This window comes from Syngnathus typhle, linkage group LG9, assembly GCF_033458585.1.
Source record: "Syngnathus typhle isolate RoL2023-S1 ecotype Sweden linkage group LG9, RoL_Styp_1.0, whole genome shotgun sequence".
In the NCBI taxonomy this organism is placed as follows: Eukaryota; Metazoa; Chordata; class Actinopteri; order Syngnathiformes; family Syngnathidae; genus Syngnathus; species Syngnathus typhle.
Window position 1 is genome coordinate 6,852,948 of NC_083746.1, and position 12,735 is coordinate 6,865,682.

The 12,735-nt window shown below is 42.1% G+C and overlaps 1 protein-coding gene across 2 annotated transcripts in view; it reads left to right on the plus strand.

Annotated features, from left to right (window-relative positions):
• Positions 1-12,735, plus strand: part of gpm6bb (glycoprotein M6Bb) — a 22,173-nt gene continuing 9,438 nt past the window's right edge. For both annotated transcript variants that reach the window (XM_061286832.1, XM_061286833.1), the window contains exon 1: positions 1-160. In XM_061286832.1, coding sequence (XP_061142816.1) covers positions 157-160 — 4 coding nt within the window. In that variant the 5' untranslated portion in view covers positions 1-156. The remainder of the gene's footprint in view (positions 161-12,735) is intronic.

Below are 12,735 nucleotides of genomic sequence, written 5' to 3' on the forward strand. Positions count from 1 at the left end.
CCCTATTTGACGACGTCATCGGGGCTGTCTCCAAAGTGTTTGCGAGCGTCCAGTTAGGGCGCATCTCAGGATTCGCGAGAAGCGGTGCACCCAAAACAGCTCGACGGCTTGCATCTGACGGTTACGCCCTCGGACTCACGGGGAAGACCTTTAAACATGGGTGAGTGCATTTCACTTTTTATTTATCCACTCAAAATAACGCGCAGGCTTTGCTTTATGTGGCTGTGCAAACTTTTTTCCCGTGCGTAATAGTCCGTTCAAACTTTGAACCAAATTAAAAAAAAAAATAAGTTGCGGTGTGTTTTGGAATATGTGTTGTCTCCGAAGTGGGATTGAGTCGAGGAAAGCGATTAGAGAGATTAAGTGTTGCCTGATCGCGCCTGTATGTGCCTTCACTCACTTGCGTTATTGTCTCACAATAGATGCACGCCTTTGCCGATCAGTGATTGATCAGCAATCAGATTCAATCACTCAGTGCTTGATAGTCTTGCATTGTTCTAGTAAAATAGCTGGAAGTAAATCAAACAATCACTGTCACTTGTTTTGAATGGTTTTAACAGAGCCCCCCCCCAACACGCTCCCTCCCAACACATCAGCACTTTGCTGTCCACTCAATATTTATGTCTAGTTTACTCAAAACAATAATGGGATAACGCTGTTCAATGTTGTTGGTGTTTTTTTTTTCTTCTTTTTTTTCTTTTTTTACAATGGGGAATAGTTTCTCCACAATGCATTGACATTGTGCTGGATATGCTCCCGAAAAATTCTATCAGCTCCAAATGGAATAGAATATGCTTGGCCCCCACCCCTTAGCACAGTTAAGTAGATCTTAAGATCTTCTCAAGTGTAATTCTTTTTTTTTGTGTCAGATTTTCCTGGAAAAGCAATGGAAATCAATTTCACTGCTGCTGTCATCAACTGCTGTTTTTCTTCTTAGCTGCCATTCAAGTATAAAAAGAAGTTAAAAGGAAAATGACAAAAAAATGATACATGTTCTGCTCCTAAAACAAGCACATAACTTTGTCTAGAAATGTGCAGATAATGGGAAACACCATAGATGAGCTCACCAATAGCATCTGTGATGCAATAACGGTGGAGCAACACACGTAGACAGTTAATCCGACCATACTTACTAGCATACATTCTTTATGGCCTGGATTTTACTGCCTCGAGGGGTTTAAGGTGCACACACCAAGAAGAGCAGCACAATGACCAAGGAAGTGAAACAAATAGTCAAAAAATGTTGTTTTGCCCACAATATTTTTGTTATTTTTTTTTTGATAATAACAAACTGTCTCAGTTTCAGGACATTTTACCACAAAATGGCCGCGGGCATGCAATCTCGTGACACCCCTCCCCGTATTTGTTATGAGGCGTTTGTGAGAATATGTATCAGTGCTCATTAATTCGCTGGGAGGCTCCCACAGTGGCGTCTTTGTGCTCCTAATTTGGAGGCGCTCCTTTGTGCGGCGCCTCCGTTCACGAACACCCAAGTTTGTTGAATCGCCCGAGAGTCTCGCAGCAACATGGCCTTTGAACGGAATCCTCTAACCCTCCTCCTCTTTCTTCTTCATTCTCACACGGTAACCACCATCTTGTTTTGTGGTTAACACAGCGAGAGAACAACATGGGCTTAAAACCATAAATGCAAGACTTGGTTGCTTGGAGTTGAGATGTGAGGATGTTATTCCTCGCTTTCATCCGACCAAGTTTTCACCCGCAAGCCGTAAGGGCATTTCCTCGTGTGGTCACATGTTGCCACCATTTTGTCATATTACGACTTTCTCACACACTCCCAAAACATGCAAGTCCGACCCATTGCAAGCATATTTTGTTATTTGTTTATATGTGCCCTGTGATTGACTAGCCACCAGTCCACACACACTTAAAAATGCTTCTTTTTTTTTTAACCCACTTGTTGAATAGCTGTGAATTTTGAGAAGACGGTTACTTTCACACAAAATTAGGTTCATTATTTTGACCCAGCAGATTGGATTGAAGATTGAATTTGGGCGGGCTGAAGTTGAAGCAAATGTTGGAGATGGCTTGATGAGTCAGTTGGCAACATTGACTTTGGACTCAGGGTCAGGGTTCAAATCCAGGTCAGGGGACATCTAGCATATATGAACCAAGTTAATTACTGCTACAGTCTGTTTTTCTAATGAGGAAAAGCAAGGTGCCTATTTGAGGAGGGTGTCTATTTTTGGTTCTTGTTGACAAATCCAATGAGTCATTGTTCATCATAATGTCATGTTTGTATTTTTATATATATATTATATTTAGTTTAATAAAGCTGACTGTTTTGTGAAGATTCCATTTTGTGTCACATTTAAGACCTAAATAATCAAACATAGCACACCAGACTCTCATCGTAAAATCCACACTTTTCATCCTTTACGGAAACTTTTCCCGAATCGTAGACACGCTTTCGGTGAAGGTTGTCCAAATCAGGTCCAGATTTTAGGACACGACATTAAATATGAAGTGAGTGCTTCTCGACTGACGTTCGGTAATGCCTGGGTGATGACAGATGTTTTCCAGATGCCTCTTGACAGCGCAGAGGGATGAACGTGGTGTCAGATGTTACAAAGTTCACTTTGAGATAACTCACACACGCACAAGCGCTTTGTTATGATTTTGTGTCTTCGAAGATGAGTCTCCTGTCTCAGATTTCCACATTCCTGTCTCATCTCTCTGGGTATGTCTGGAAAGTGTCACATCAGCACACACACGGTGGTGGATCGTGTGTGCCGTGACCCAGCATCCTGAATCGGAGCAGAGAAGAGCTTTTTTGGGGTTTTTTGCTGCACGGTTAGCAATTACAAAGGCAGCAAGGTGGACTAGTGGTTAGCACTTAAGACTTGAGACTTTGGCTTGTCGGGGTCTTGAATACCCTAGGCATAAATGTGAGTATGAAAAGTTGTTTATCTCCCCTAACGTCCCCCTTGAGATGCGACAGCCAAACGATGCCTCAAATGCGCTAACCTCCGATGACCCATCAATCAACCCTAAACAACATTACGTATTTCGTTCGTTGTCATTAATTGCAGAAATGATGCTCAGTAATGAGGTAGCCGTCACACTTGCATCATTTCTGGGCTTGTTTCCATTTGCCAGCCAAAATACAGTTGACTGCATTCAATTTTCATACGTAATCTTTTTTTTTCTTCCTGCTTTCTCTCTCACCATTGTCACCTCCCATGAGAAATGAGAACAAATGACCAATATCAGCAAGAAAAACAATGACTAATCTCCCAAAATAACACAAACAACGTCATCTTTAACATCCTCATTGACTAGCTGACGTTTTCGACACATGATGACGTTTTCAACTCCAAAGTTTTGACTTTGTGGTCTTTCCTGCAGCAAGTGTGCCGCGCTGCTTGCATGTTAATGTTGTGGAAAGTTCTGACCTGTTAAAAACAAAGCAAGCCCATTGACTATTGTGACTTGTGAAGTGATCAGAGTAGAAGGCCCAGACTGGGGAGGCCTGTGCTCAAGCATGTGCAGTGAGTGACCTTGACCCCGACTTGGAAGCCTGGTCACTGTGCGTTTGTGTTTTGTCCGGATTTGCCCACACGATCCTATACTGGGCCAGTGACACACCACCACAATGGATTTGAAGTGAAACGAACAAAATGTGCTTTTTAATTTCAGGCCTCTACTGCAGCTGTCTTCACTTCCTGCTTGCTCTTGAGGGCCTTTTGCTTCCATTTGTGTCTTCAGCAAGTGAAATGCATGCTGATTGACTTAGCCATTGCATAACTTCACACTTTTGCCATAAAAAAAAATGGATTGCTTTTGCTTTGTCCATCTGGCACATTCTGATCATTCTGGATTTTGATTGTATGACGTTCTATGTTCTATAATTCAGAATTTACTCCTTCATTGATTTACAGCAGCATAAAACACAATCTAACCTTTATTTTGCCAAATAAACGTAACCTCCTGCCACGCACGTGCAGGATAAGACTTTTAATTTGGTCTTTTTCGACACATCCGCCATATGTTGGCAGCTTGCACGTCTGCTGTTTGCCAGTGTTGTCGAGTTCTGCGTCGGTGTTTTTGTTCATAGTCAGATGATTGTTCTGGAAGGCCCATGGGGACACAATGGAAGCATGCGGCCAGTGAGCATTCATTCAACAGGCGTGCAAGCTCAACTTTTTTCAAGTATGCAAGGAAACATTTATACAGAAGTAATTATGTATTTTTTTGCTGGTAGCCTGAAGTGTTGAGGCGAGTCGAGTGGTCGCCTAGACATTTTAAGTCTAGAGAGGTCGGTCAGGATCTGGGCCAGGGGATTAAAGCTGCAGGGGTGTTTGGGGGGGGTTAACCAGTGGGGGTTGAAGACCAAAGCTGATACCTTAAGTCTTTTAGAAAAGCAGGATAAAAGTGATCAATGATAGAATACAGTATCATGAAGTGAATGTTTTATTGGCATAACATTGATGTGACCCAAACAGTGCTTAATTCCATAGCGTGGCTGTGACAAGTCAAGGAATTTGCTAATTTGACATAGTGGCTGAGCCGTGTAATTGCAACTGTGCTCTCAATCATATGATGCACTGTGGTCGAAACATCTTCTCTATTATATCACCACACTTATTTACATGGTTGGCAGAGCTGCGATCTTAGCAAAAGTCACTTTATTAGGCACTCTTGCGTAATCTAATGCCGAGTTGATGTATTATCCAAACCTTGACACATAGTGACACCTTGACCTACGATCTTAATTCGTTCAGTGACCATGCTCGTAACTCAAAACGTGTATCTCAAAACATCTTTACACATTAAAATGAATTGTAACGTCATAGATCCGTTCCAGCCCCCCCCCTTAAATTTTGATATTCAAAACAAAAAATCATCCAAGCAACAGCTGATACCTTAAATAATCTTTAGTTGGGTTACTCATAAATTTTGTTAACCCTGTACACATTAAATGCACAAGTGAGCCTTCAACAGCTGCATGTGAATCTTCCTTTCAGCACCACCAATAGAAATGAGTTGTGTCGAAGAAGAATCCCTTCCAGCTAATTCTCCTGCAAGTTCATTTGCGTTTGTGTGTGAGAGAGAGCAGAATTCATTAGTGCGCTACTCCACGGTGGGACCCTGCAAGGATCGAGCTGTTGGCCGAGTGCCCGCTCGAGTGCATTCAAGTCGCCACAGATCGGCCTTTGTGCTCACCGCCGCTGCTAAACAACCGTAAGACAAAAGCATGTTGGGGGTGCCCCCCCCTCCCCCGGTGCACCCAATGAAAATCGCACAGAGCTTTGTAGGAAAGCCCAGCGGCAGATTGTAGCTGGCGTGAATGTAAAATTAAAGCTCTGGTGTGTTTTGGATATCGAGATGTTGCAATGGTGCAATGCTTTGTCGAATTTAGGATGCAGTACAAATAAGGAAGATTAACTCTGTGTCTTACTCAACATATTTTGTAGGCTTGTTGATGAAAATTTGCCCAAATAACTCACTCCGATTTATTTTTTATTTTTATTCAAATGTCCTTAGAAACAAAATTTGGTAGGCATATCAATCATGAGTAGACCCACCCAAAAAAAAATCCATGTCTAAAAACACATTGCAATTCTGTCATTTGACAGTCAGAAAAATTGAATTTAGCCTATTCTAGCAATTCAATTCTCCAATCCAGTTTGCGTGTGGGCGGAGCATGGCGCCAAAGTTTGATGACTCATCCTGATGTTGTGCACCCAAGGCTGCCAAGTTAAAGGCCACTGCACACACCTGCTTTCTCTCTCACTTGTTTCCATGCGAGAGCTCTCATTGTCTGCTTACAATCCTCCGGAGGAAAGCACGATAGGCCCACAGGAAGCGTCTCTGCCAAGCTGTCCAAAGTCTGCAAAAGTTGAGCTTTTGTGCAGTGACAGATGCGGAGGAGGGAGTCAAAGCCGATTGCATGAACAGTTACGTTTTTAAACTGCAAACGAATAATGCTGTCTTTTTAAATATGATACTGGAGTTATGCAAAAAGGGAACGTTTGGCAGTGCTCCCATCTGGTTTAGCTGACGAAGAGGAATGACAGTAAACAACAGTTTTTTTTGGAAGGGGTGTTCTCAAATTTGTGACCTCCTAAACCACACACACAGACCCATAGCGGGATATGTGTGCACGTTATGAATGTCTCCAAAGTCCTCAATGTCTCCAAAGTCATTTGAATCGTTTGACTCCCAATGTATGGGAAAATACATCTGCAACATCTGGAAAGTGTAGAGCTACTTTTTATGACTGATATGGACATGGAGGACACGCCACTCAATCAATCTATCGGACTGCTTAGTTTTTGCCTCAGAATTGATTTCATGATACTAGTAAATTGGAATTATAAGGAAAATGCTATTTGGGGACATGTAGTGCTTTGTTTAAAGTGATCAATTTTGGGGAAAAAGTGAATGTATCAAAAGTACTGGTGGTATCGGGGCTCGGTATCGGTGCCATCAAATGAGAACATTGCTCATAATAGGAAGACAAAATGGCATTATTTAAAGAGACTCATTGCAGTATTGTAATTTGAGGTACAGCTGTCACTGTTTATATTGCTCGTTCACTTTGGTGTATTGTACGCACAGTGAGAGTTGAAAGTCAGCATTACACGAGTGGATGGAGTCCCAAATGGCTTTCGCTTTGCACACTGGATGCTTTTGGATAGATGGCTGCTTGTCAGCGCTTAAAGCAATAAGGCCATGGATTGACCCACTCTCGGAGGAGGTCAGTGAAGTGTACACAGCCAGAAGCGTCCGCTGGCCACTTGTTAGGATTCCCTTTGCCCTTGTCTGAGTCCGGCTCGATGTGTTAGCGTCATATTCAGGTTATCTTTTTTTCCTACTCTGATCCAGAACCAGGATGCCGGATTTGTGCACCTTAAGGCCAAGTAATTGAATTAAATAGGTCTGCTGAGCCACTTTGCTGTGACAGGTTGTGGGCAGTGGAGGCTTGTGGGGGCAGGGGGCTGTCCAGGAGGGTTTGAAACAGGGCCAAGTGTTGGGTCAGGGGTGAGAGGTTGGCGGCGTGACGCTGAGGACAATAGCGGAAAGAGATCCCAAGAGGGAGGGCTCCCTCCGTTCATGGGAAACACCTTTTGACACCCCACACCCACTGTCGTTTCCATTATGTCGAGTGCGTGTGTGTATTGGTGTCTGTGTGTGTGTCAAGGCGAGCAGCTGGACTGTGAGAATGAGTTGAGGAAATGCTCATATGGAGTGAATGATGTTGCCTGGTTTCCTATAGCAACAACCATAAAAAATTTTGTCCCAACATGTGTTTTAAAGAGACAAAATATTTTTTCAATAGTCCACAAAGAACAATTTCCTCTTGTGACATCAAATGCCCCCATCCCAGAATGAAAATTGGTCGATTCCAGTCATCCTATTTGTAATGTCTTGCGACATAAAACTTATTGTTCTTTCCTCATAAGAAAAAAATTTTTTTTTTCACTTTTATTGTTCAAATCACAATGAAAGCGCTCCGCCGCGCATTAATAAAAAATGGTATGGTCATATTCTCAATGAGCCAAGTGGAATTCAATCTAGCAAACAAATGTGATGATTCTACATTTTTTTATGTATATCGGAAGGATTCATTCAGTAAGTTAAAAGTTTTCGCCCATCATTATACTTAAACCTTGTCGTTGAAACAGGAATTAGCCACGTCCGTCACACCAAGATGTCGCTATCCACCAAACGCAAATACCGCACCCCACAATTCTTTTCCCACTCTTGTTAACAGTTTTGGCATGGGTAAGCATATTGACATTACAAGTGCGGTCCGATTCTCATACGTCTGCTCCAAAAGAGGCCCGCATCATCTGTGAGCGCGCACTCAGCATGTGTCTTGTAGAGTTTGGCAAGTTGTTTGTGGTCATAATCAGTTAGGGTTGAATGACGGTTCACGGCGCACAACCATGTAAGGCATAACAGATATCAACCCGCTATGTCAACACATTGTTCAACCATGAAGGGGGGAAAATATCCTTCGTTGCATGACTTTTCTCACAATGGCGGACTTTAGATCACTTAACTGAGCTGATCGGACAAGATGAATCACTCGAGGCTGCTGATTGGCTGCTGCTGCTGCGAGCTAAATATAAAGATGCTTATGGCAATGGCGTCGGTGCATGCAAGGGATTAACCGCACAGAATTGGATTTACAGGCGAGTCAACACATTGTGTAAAGACAAACATACAAAAAGGTTTTAACATTTTTAAATGTAAGTTAAAATTAATGCATTATTTATTATTTTTAATTAAAATGTGTACAAAAACATCTAGAAAAAAATAATGAAATCTCACTATCCATTTAAATGAAATCAAAAGTATGTCACGTTAATAATAGATCAATAAGAATATGTTGATTTTTTTTTATTGTTTTAATGATTGTCTTATATAATTAGAGTAAAAAATATACACAAATAGAGCCCAAAACAAATGTGTTTATGAGAAACTTGTTTTCCCATTATGCTACTTTTTAGTGGTGTGCGTGCGTGCGAGTTTCTGGCATTACATTTTTCTGTAATGTAAGATCAATATGAACTGGAAACGAAGCAAGCTTATTATCCTCCATTATCCTAAGTGGAAAATGGAGGTATATATTTTCACTGTAACTTTTTTGTGTCAGCTTTTGAAAGATGAGCTCTCTGTAGCCTGGAAGCATCATTTCATATTTGCACCTTTAAAAAAAGACAACTATTCAAGAAAAGTGCAATGTTTTTCTTTTAAATGAGACAAAGAACACCCTTAAATTGTCAGTTTGAGTCTCTGCGACATCTTTCCAAGCGTGCCTACAGTAATACGAAGCATGTGTCTCACACTTTTCTTGCCACGTGCCGCCAGCCAAAACCACAGCGCCTGTGGATGAGCCACATATTCCGTTTTTTTTCTTTTCTTTTTGGAAGAACGACTGAAGGAAAACATGACTGGAGAGCGTTCCCAGACCTAATAAGAAGCTAACACAAACATGCAATTAGAATAGTGCTGAGTCAGGCGCTGTTGTTGGCCATTGTTTGGTCAAAAGCTCGTTATAACAGCAGGAAAGGGTTTGAAATTTGAGGAGGAAACTGCTACTTAAGTGCTGCAAAATGTTCCTCTTATGGGTTGATATTCCTCTTTATGAGTACTTTGGTACCTCAAACACGTGCGCCCACGCGCGTGGCAACCTGATCAGCTAAAGTGAATTTAAAGATTTGATACATTACGCATCACTCAATCGTTGATTTAGAAAAAAGCTTCACTAAAATGAGGCATTTAAAAAAAATGTTAAATTATTACAACCTTGCCATGTCTACAGTGAAGTAACTAGAGTTCTAGCCTCTGTGCTATGTGAGCTTCCGAAACAACACGAGTCCACTGATGATTTACCGTCATGCGCTGTAAGCGTAAAATGCGGTGCAAAAGGGCCTTTGAAGGCATCCGAGCGGAAAAATATGCTTTTTTTTCCCACCGAGCCCCAAAGAGGCACGAGTCTTCATATAAATCAACTCCTTGTGGTTTTCTTCTTTTTACTCTTATTTCCTCCCCCTCAGTCTGATAAAATGTCACTCTTTTGAGACAGCAAGCGAACCCCTTCAACTCAATCGACATCGGTTTGTTGCTCATCCGGAACTACCGGATAGATAACCCTCTGTTTTTGTTTCTGTTTTTCACATATCGAACTTGTCTGCCAGAAGTGGGTCAGTAAAATCACTGTAATGAGTTTGTGGCCTGCGCTTTTTGTTTAAACAATCAATGAGTTTGACTGGAGGCAGACAGTGAGTGTTGTTTAGAACTGTGTCACTTCACCACACGGTATTTACCAGTGGGCCACACCCTCCATGCTTCATAGTTTCGACGCTTTTGTAACGACTTGCCGAATGCCACCAAATCGGCTGGCTGAGAAGTGATCTTTTGTGGACCGACTGTGGAGCCATCGAGCTCGTTGTGTGAAAGTCCACAATGAGGGCCGTGTCTTGGTTTCACAATTTGGCCATCACCCTCATTCAGATGAGGTCCAGAGTGAGCAACTCTCACACTTGCTAGGATTAATTATATCAAACTTTTTCTGTGTTTGCCTTGCTACATTCTAAATTTTCAAAAGAAACCAATGGAAGTTGACATGTAATTTAGATCATAAAACCTTTATTAACTTTATTCACTGCCAGATAAATACGTAAACAAATAAATAAATAAACAAACAAATAAATAAATAAACGGATAAATAAATGAATTAAAAAATAAATAAATAAATAAAAATATAAATAAATGAGGGTGAATTGGGAATGCAGCCATAAGATGCTCACTGAGCTCAAGTCACATCATTGTTTTTTTTTACCCCCCAAATGGTATGCTAATGCACAACAGCAAATATTTGTTTACGAAAAACAACTCTAGGCCATAAATATAAAACAATCCAATGGAAACCCATTGAGCACAGCGGTAATTGAGTATATCGTAACCATGAAAACTTATGTATGGTATCCATGTAAACCGAGGACGTCGTGTAAATACCTTAAATAATCCCATTTGAAATGCTTTTTCCATGTTTGCTGGGGATGGAGCTGATTAATGCCACTCCTAATACTTCATTTGTGTTCGGTTTTAACTTGCGGTGCAATTAGAATGGCTATTACAAAATAAAGATCCAATGAATGTCCTAATGTGATCATAAAAACAGTTCTAACGAAACATCTCGTCTTTACAAGCATGATGTCAGCTCGCCTGGTGTTCAACAGAGCCGCCCATGAAAAAAAAAAAGTCTCAAGATTAGTGCGGCCATTTGTTGTTGTGTTGTGGGATCCCTGCTAAGTTCGCTTCCCTGACCCCTGAGGCTCCCCCTTTTTCTCCCAAGTCTGGTATCCGTGAGAAGACCCCAATCCAGCCCCCCCCTTCACCCCACTCCCCACTGAAAGGGCTTTCTCTCATTAGCATGCCCCCGGGGGCCTCTCTACGCGTCGTTGCCAAGATCCTCTTTCCCCCTGTCGCCCCGGTCATCCCTTGCCATCGGCCCTCGCCCATCCGTATTTTTAACAAGCTGCCTTGTGTGCGCGCGCCGTCTAACCACCGCCACTTCTTTGTGCTCCTCTTCAACTTCTTTGCTGTTTTACCTAAACTATGACGATTCCAGTAGACACACACCTCTTTGACCTCACATGGGAAACGCAAAGCTTCTTGACAACTCAAAGTTGAGGTCCTACTTGGGGTTCACCCTCATCCATCAGGAATCTATCGGGATTGATATTCATGGTGCTACTTTGGTCTCTGAAAGAGTCTGGGAACAGCATACTCGCTTCACACGTTGAACAATTAAGTGATGGTCAAGTTAGGGCCAGAACAGTATTTGGACGAACATTGTAGGATTTTGGATGGCATTGAGGTTTAGACGATTGACTTTCGGGTTCAATTCCCACTATGGTGGGAATGTGAGTATAAATGGTTGTCTGTCTCATTGGTCCCTGGGATTGACTGGCGAGACCGGTCTCGGGTGAAAATTGCCTTTCACCCAAAGTCAGCTGGGATAGGTTCCAATTCTTCCAACCCTGAATAGAATAAGTTGTATTAAAATGGACGGACCGATAGATGTCAGACAATATTGCAATTGGTCAGTTTATTAGGCACGCAAATATGTTTTATATTCAAATATTTATATCCCAAATATTAAAAAACAACGCTGGGTATGCTGCAGTGCAATGAACTGCGACCACAATAATAAACATATGTCACGTTAAAATCTCATTGCTACCATCGGTTTATTTGTAGACTAGATTTCTGTTTTTATTGTGACGGTTCAACTGTGGAGGGATGAGGAGCAGTCGGCGGGTATCAGCGGACAACTGCTGCTTGCCGTCTCAGCAAAGTAAACACAGAGGCCACTTTTGATAAATTTCCCCCTCACTCCGATCGGCCTTGTCTCGGGAGGGAGGCCATTAGCGGCATCATGACTCTTTTAAGTGGAGCGAGGGTGGAAAATAAGACTCATAGATATATTCGTGTTTTGGCAGCGCTGCCTTCAGAGTGCCAGCAAACAATGGTTAGCTGTAAACAGACACATCTGTTAGCAATGAGGGTTACACATCAGATAAAAGGCGGACGGTGCTTTTTTACGGTCATACCGGCCTGCGGGGGCTCGACGATGATACACGACGTGTGAATCCAAATATGTTTCACATGACAGCCTAATAAAACGGAAACATTAATACACAAATGAAATATTCAATACTGTAGGTTTTGAGCAAGCTTGTGGTAGTAATGTAGTAAATAAGAACGTTGTTCTCTACAAACTTGTACTGTGGGCCTTGAATGTTATTTTGGATGTTAAATTAAAAATGTTTTCAGCTTTAAAATGGCTAAATGGGTGGAGATCCATTTTTCATAACTGACATCATGTTCTTTTCTTAAGTGTTAGGATATCCTTTGGCAGTCAGAACTTTGTGTCAGCCTCTGAGTCACACATATGGTGTTCCACAGGGTTCAATTTTGGGCCCCCTGCTGTTTTCAATGTGAACTAATGGTTAGCATGTTTGTTCTGTGTTCGAAGCTCAATCTTGTATGGGTTTTCTCGTCTCTGTTAAGAAATAAAATGAATGACTCTAAATTGTGCCTCAGCAGGACCATAATTATGATTGACTGGTTACCAGTCCGGCGGCTCGGTGGCGCACTTGGGTAGCACGTCCGCCTCACAGTTAGGAGGGTGCGGGTTCGATTCCACCTCCGGCCCTCCCTGTGTGGAGTTTGCATGTTCTCCCCGGGCCCGTG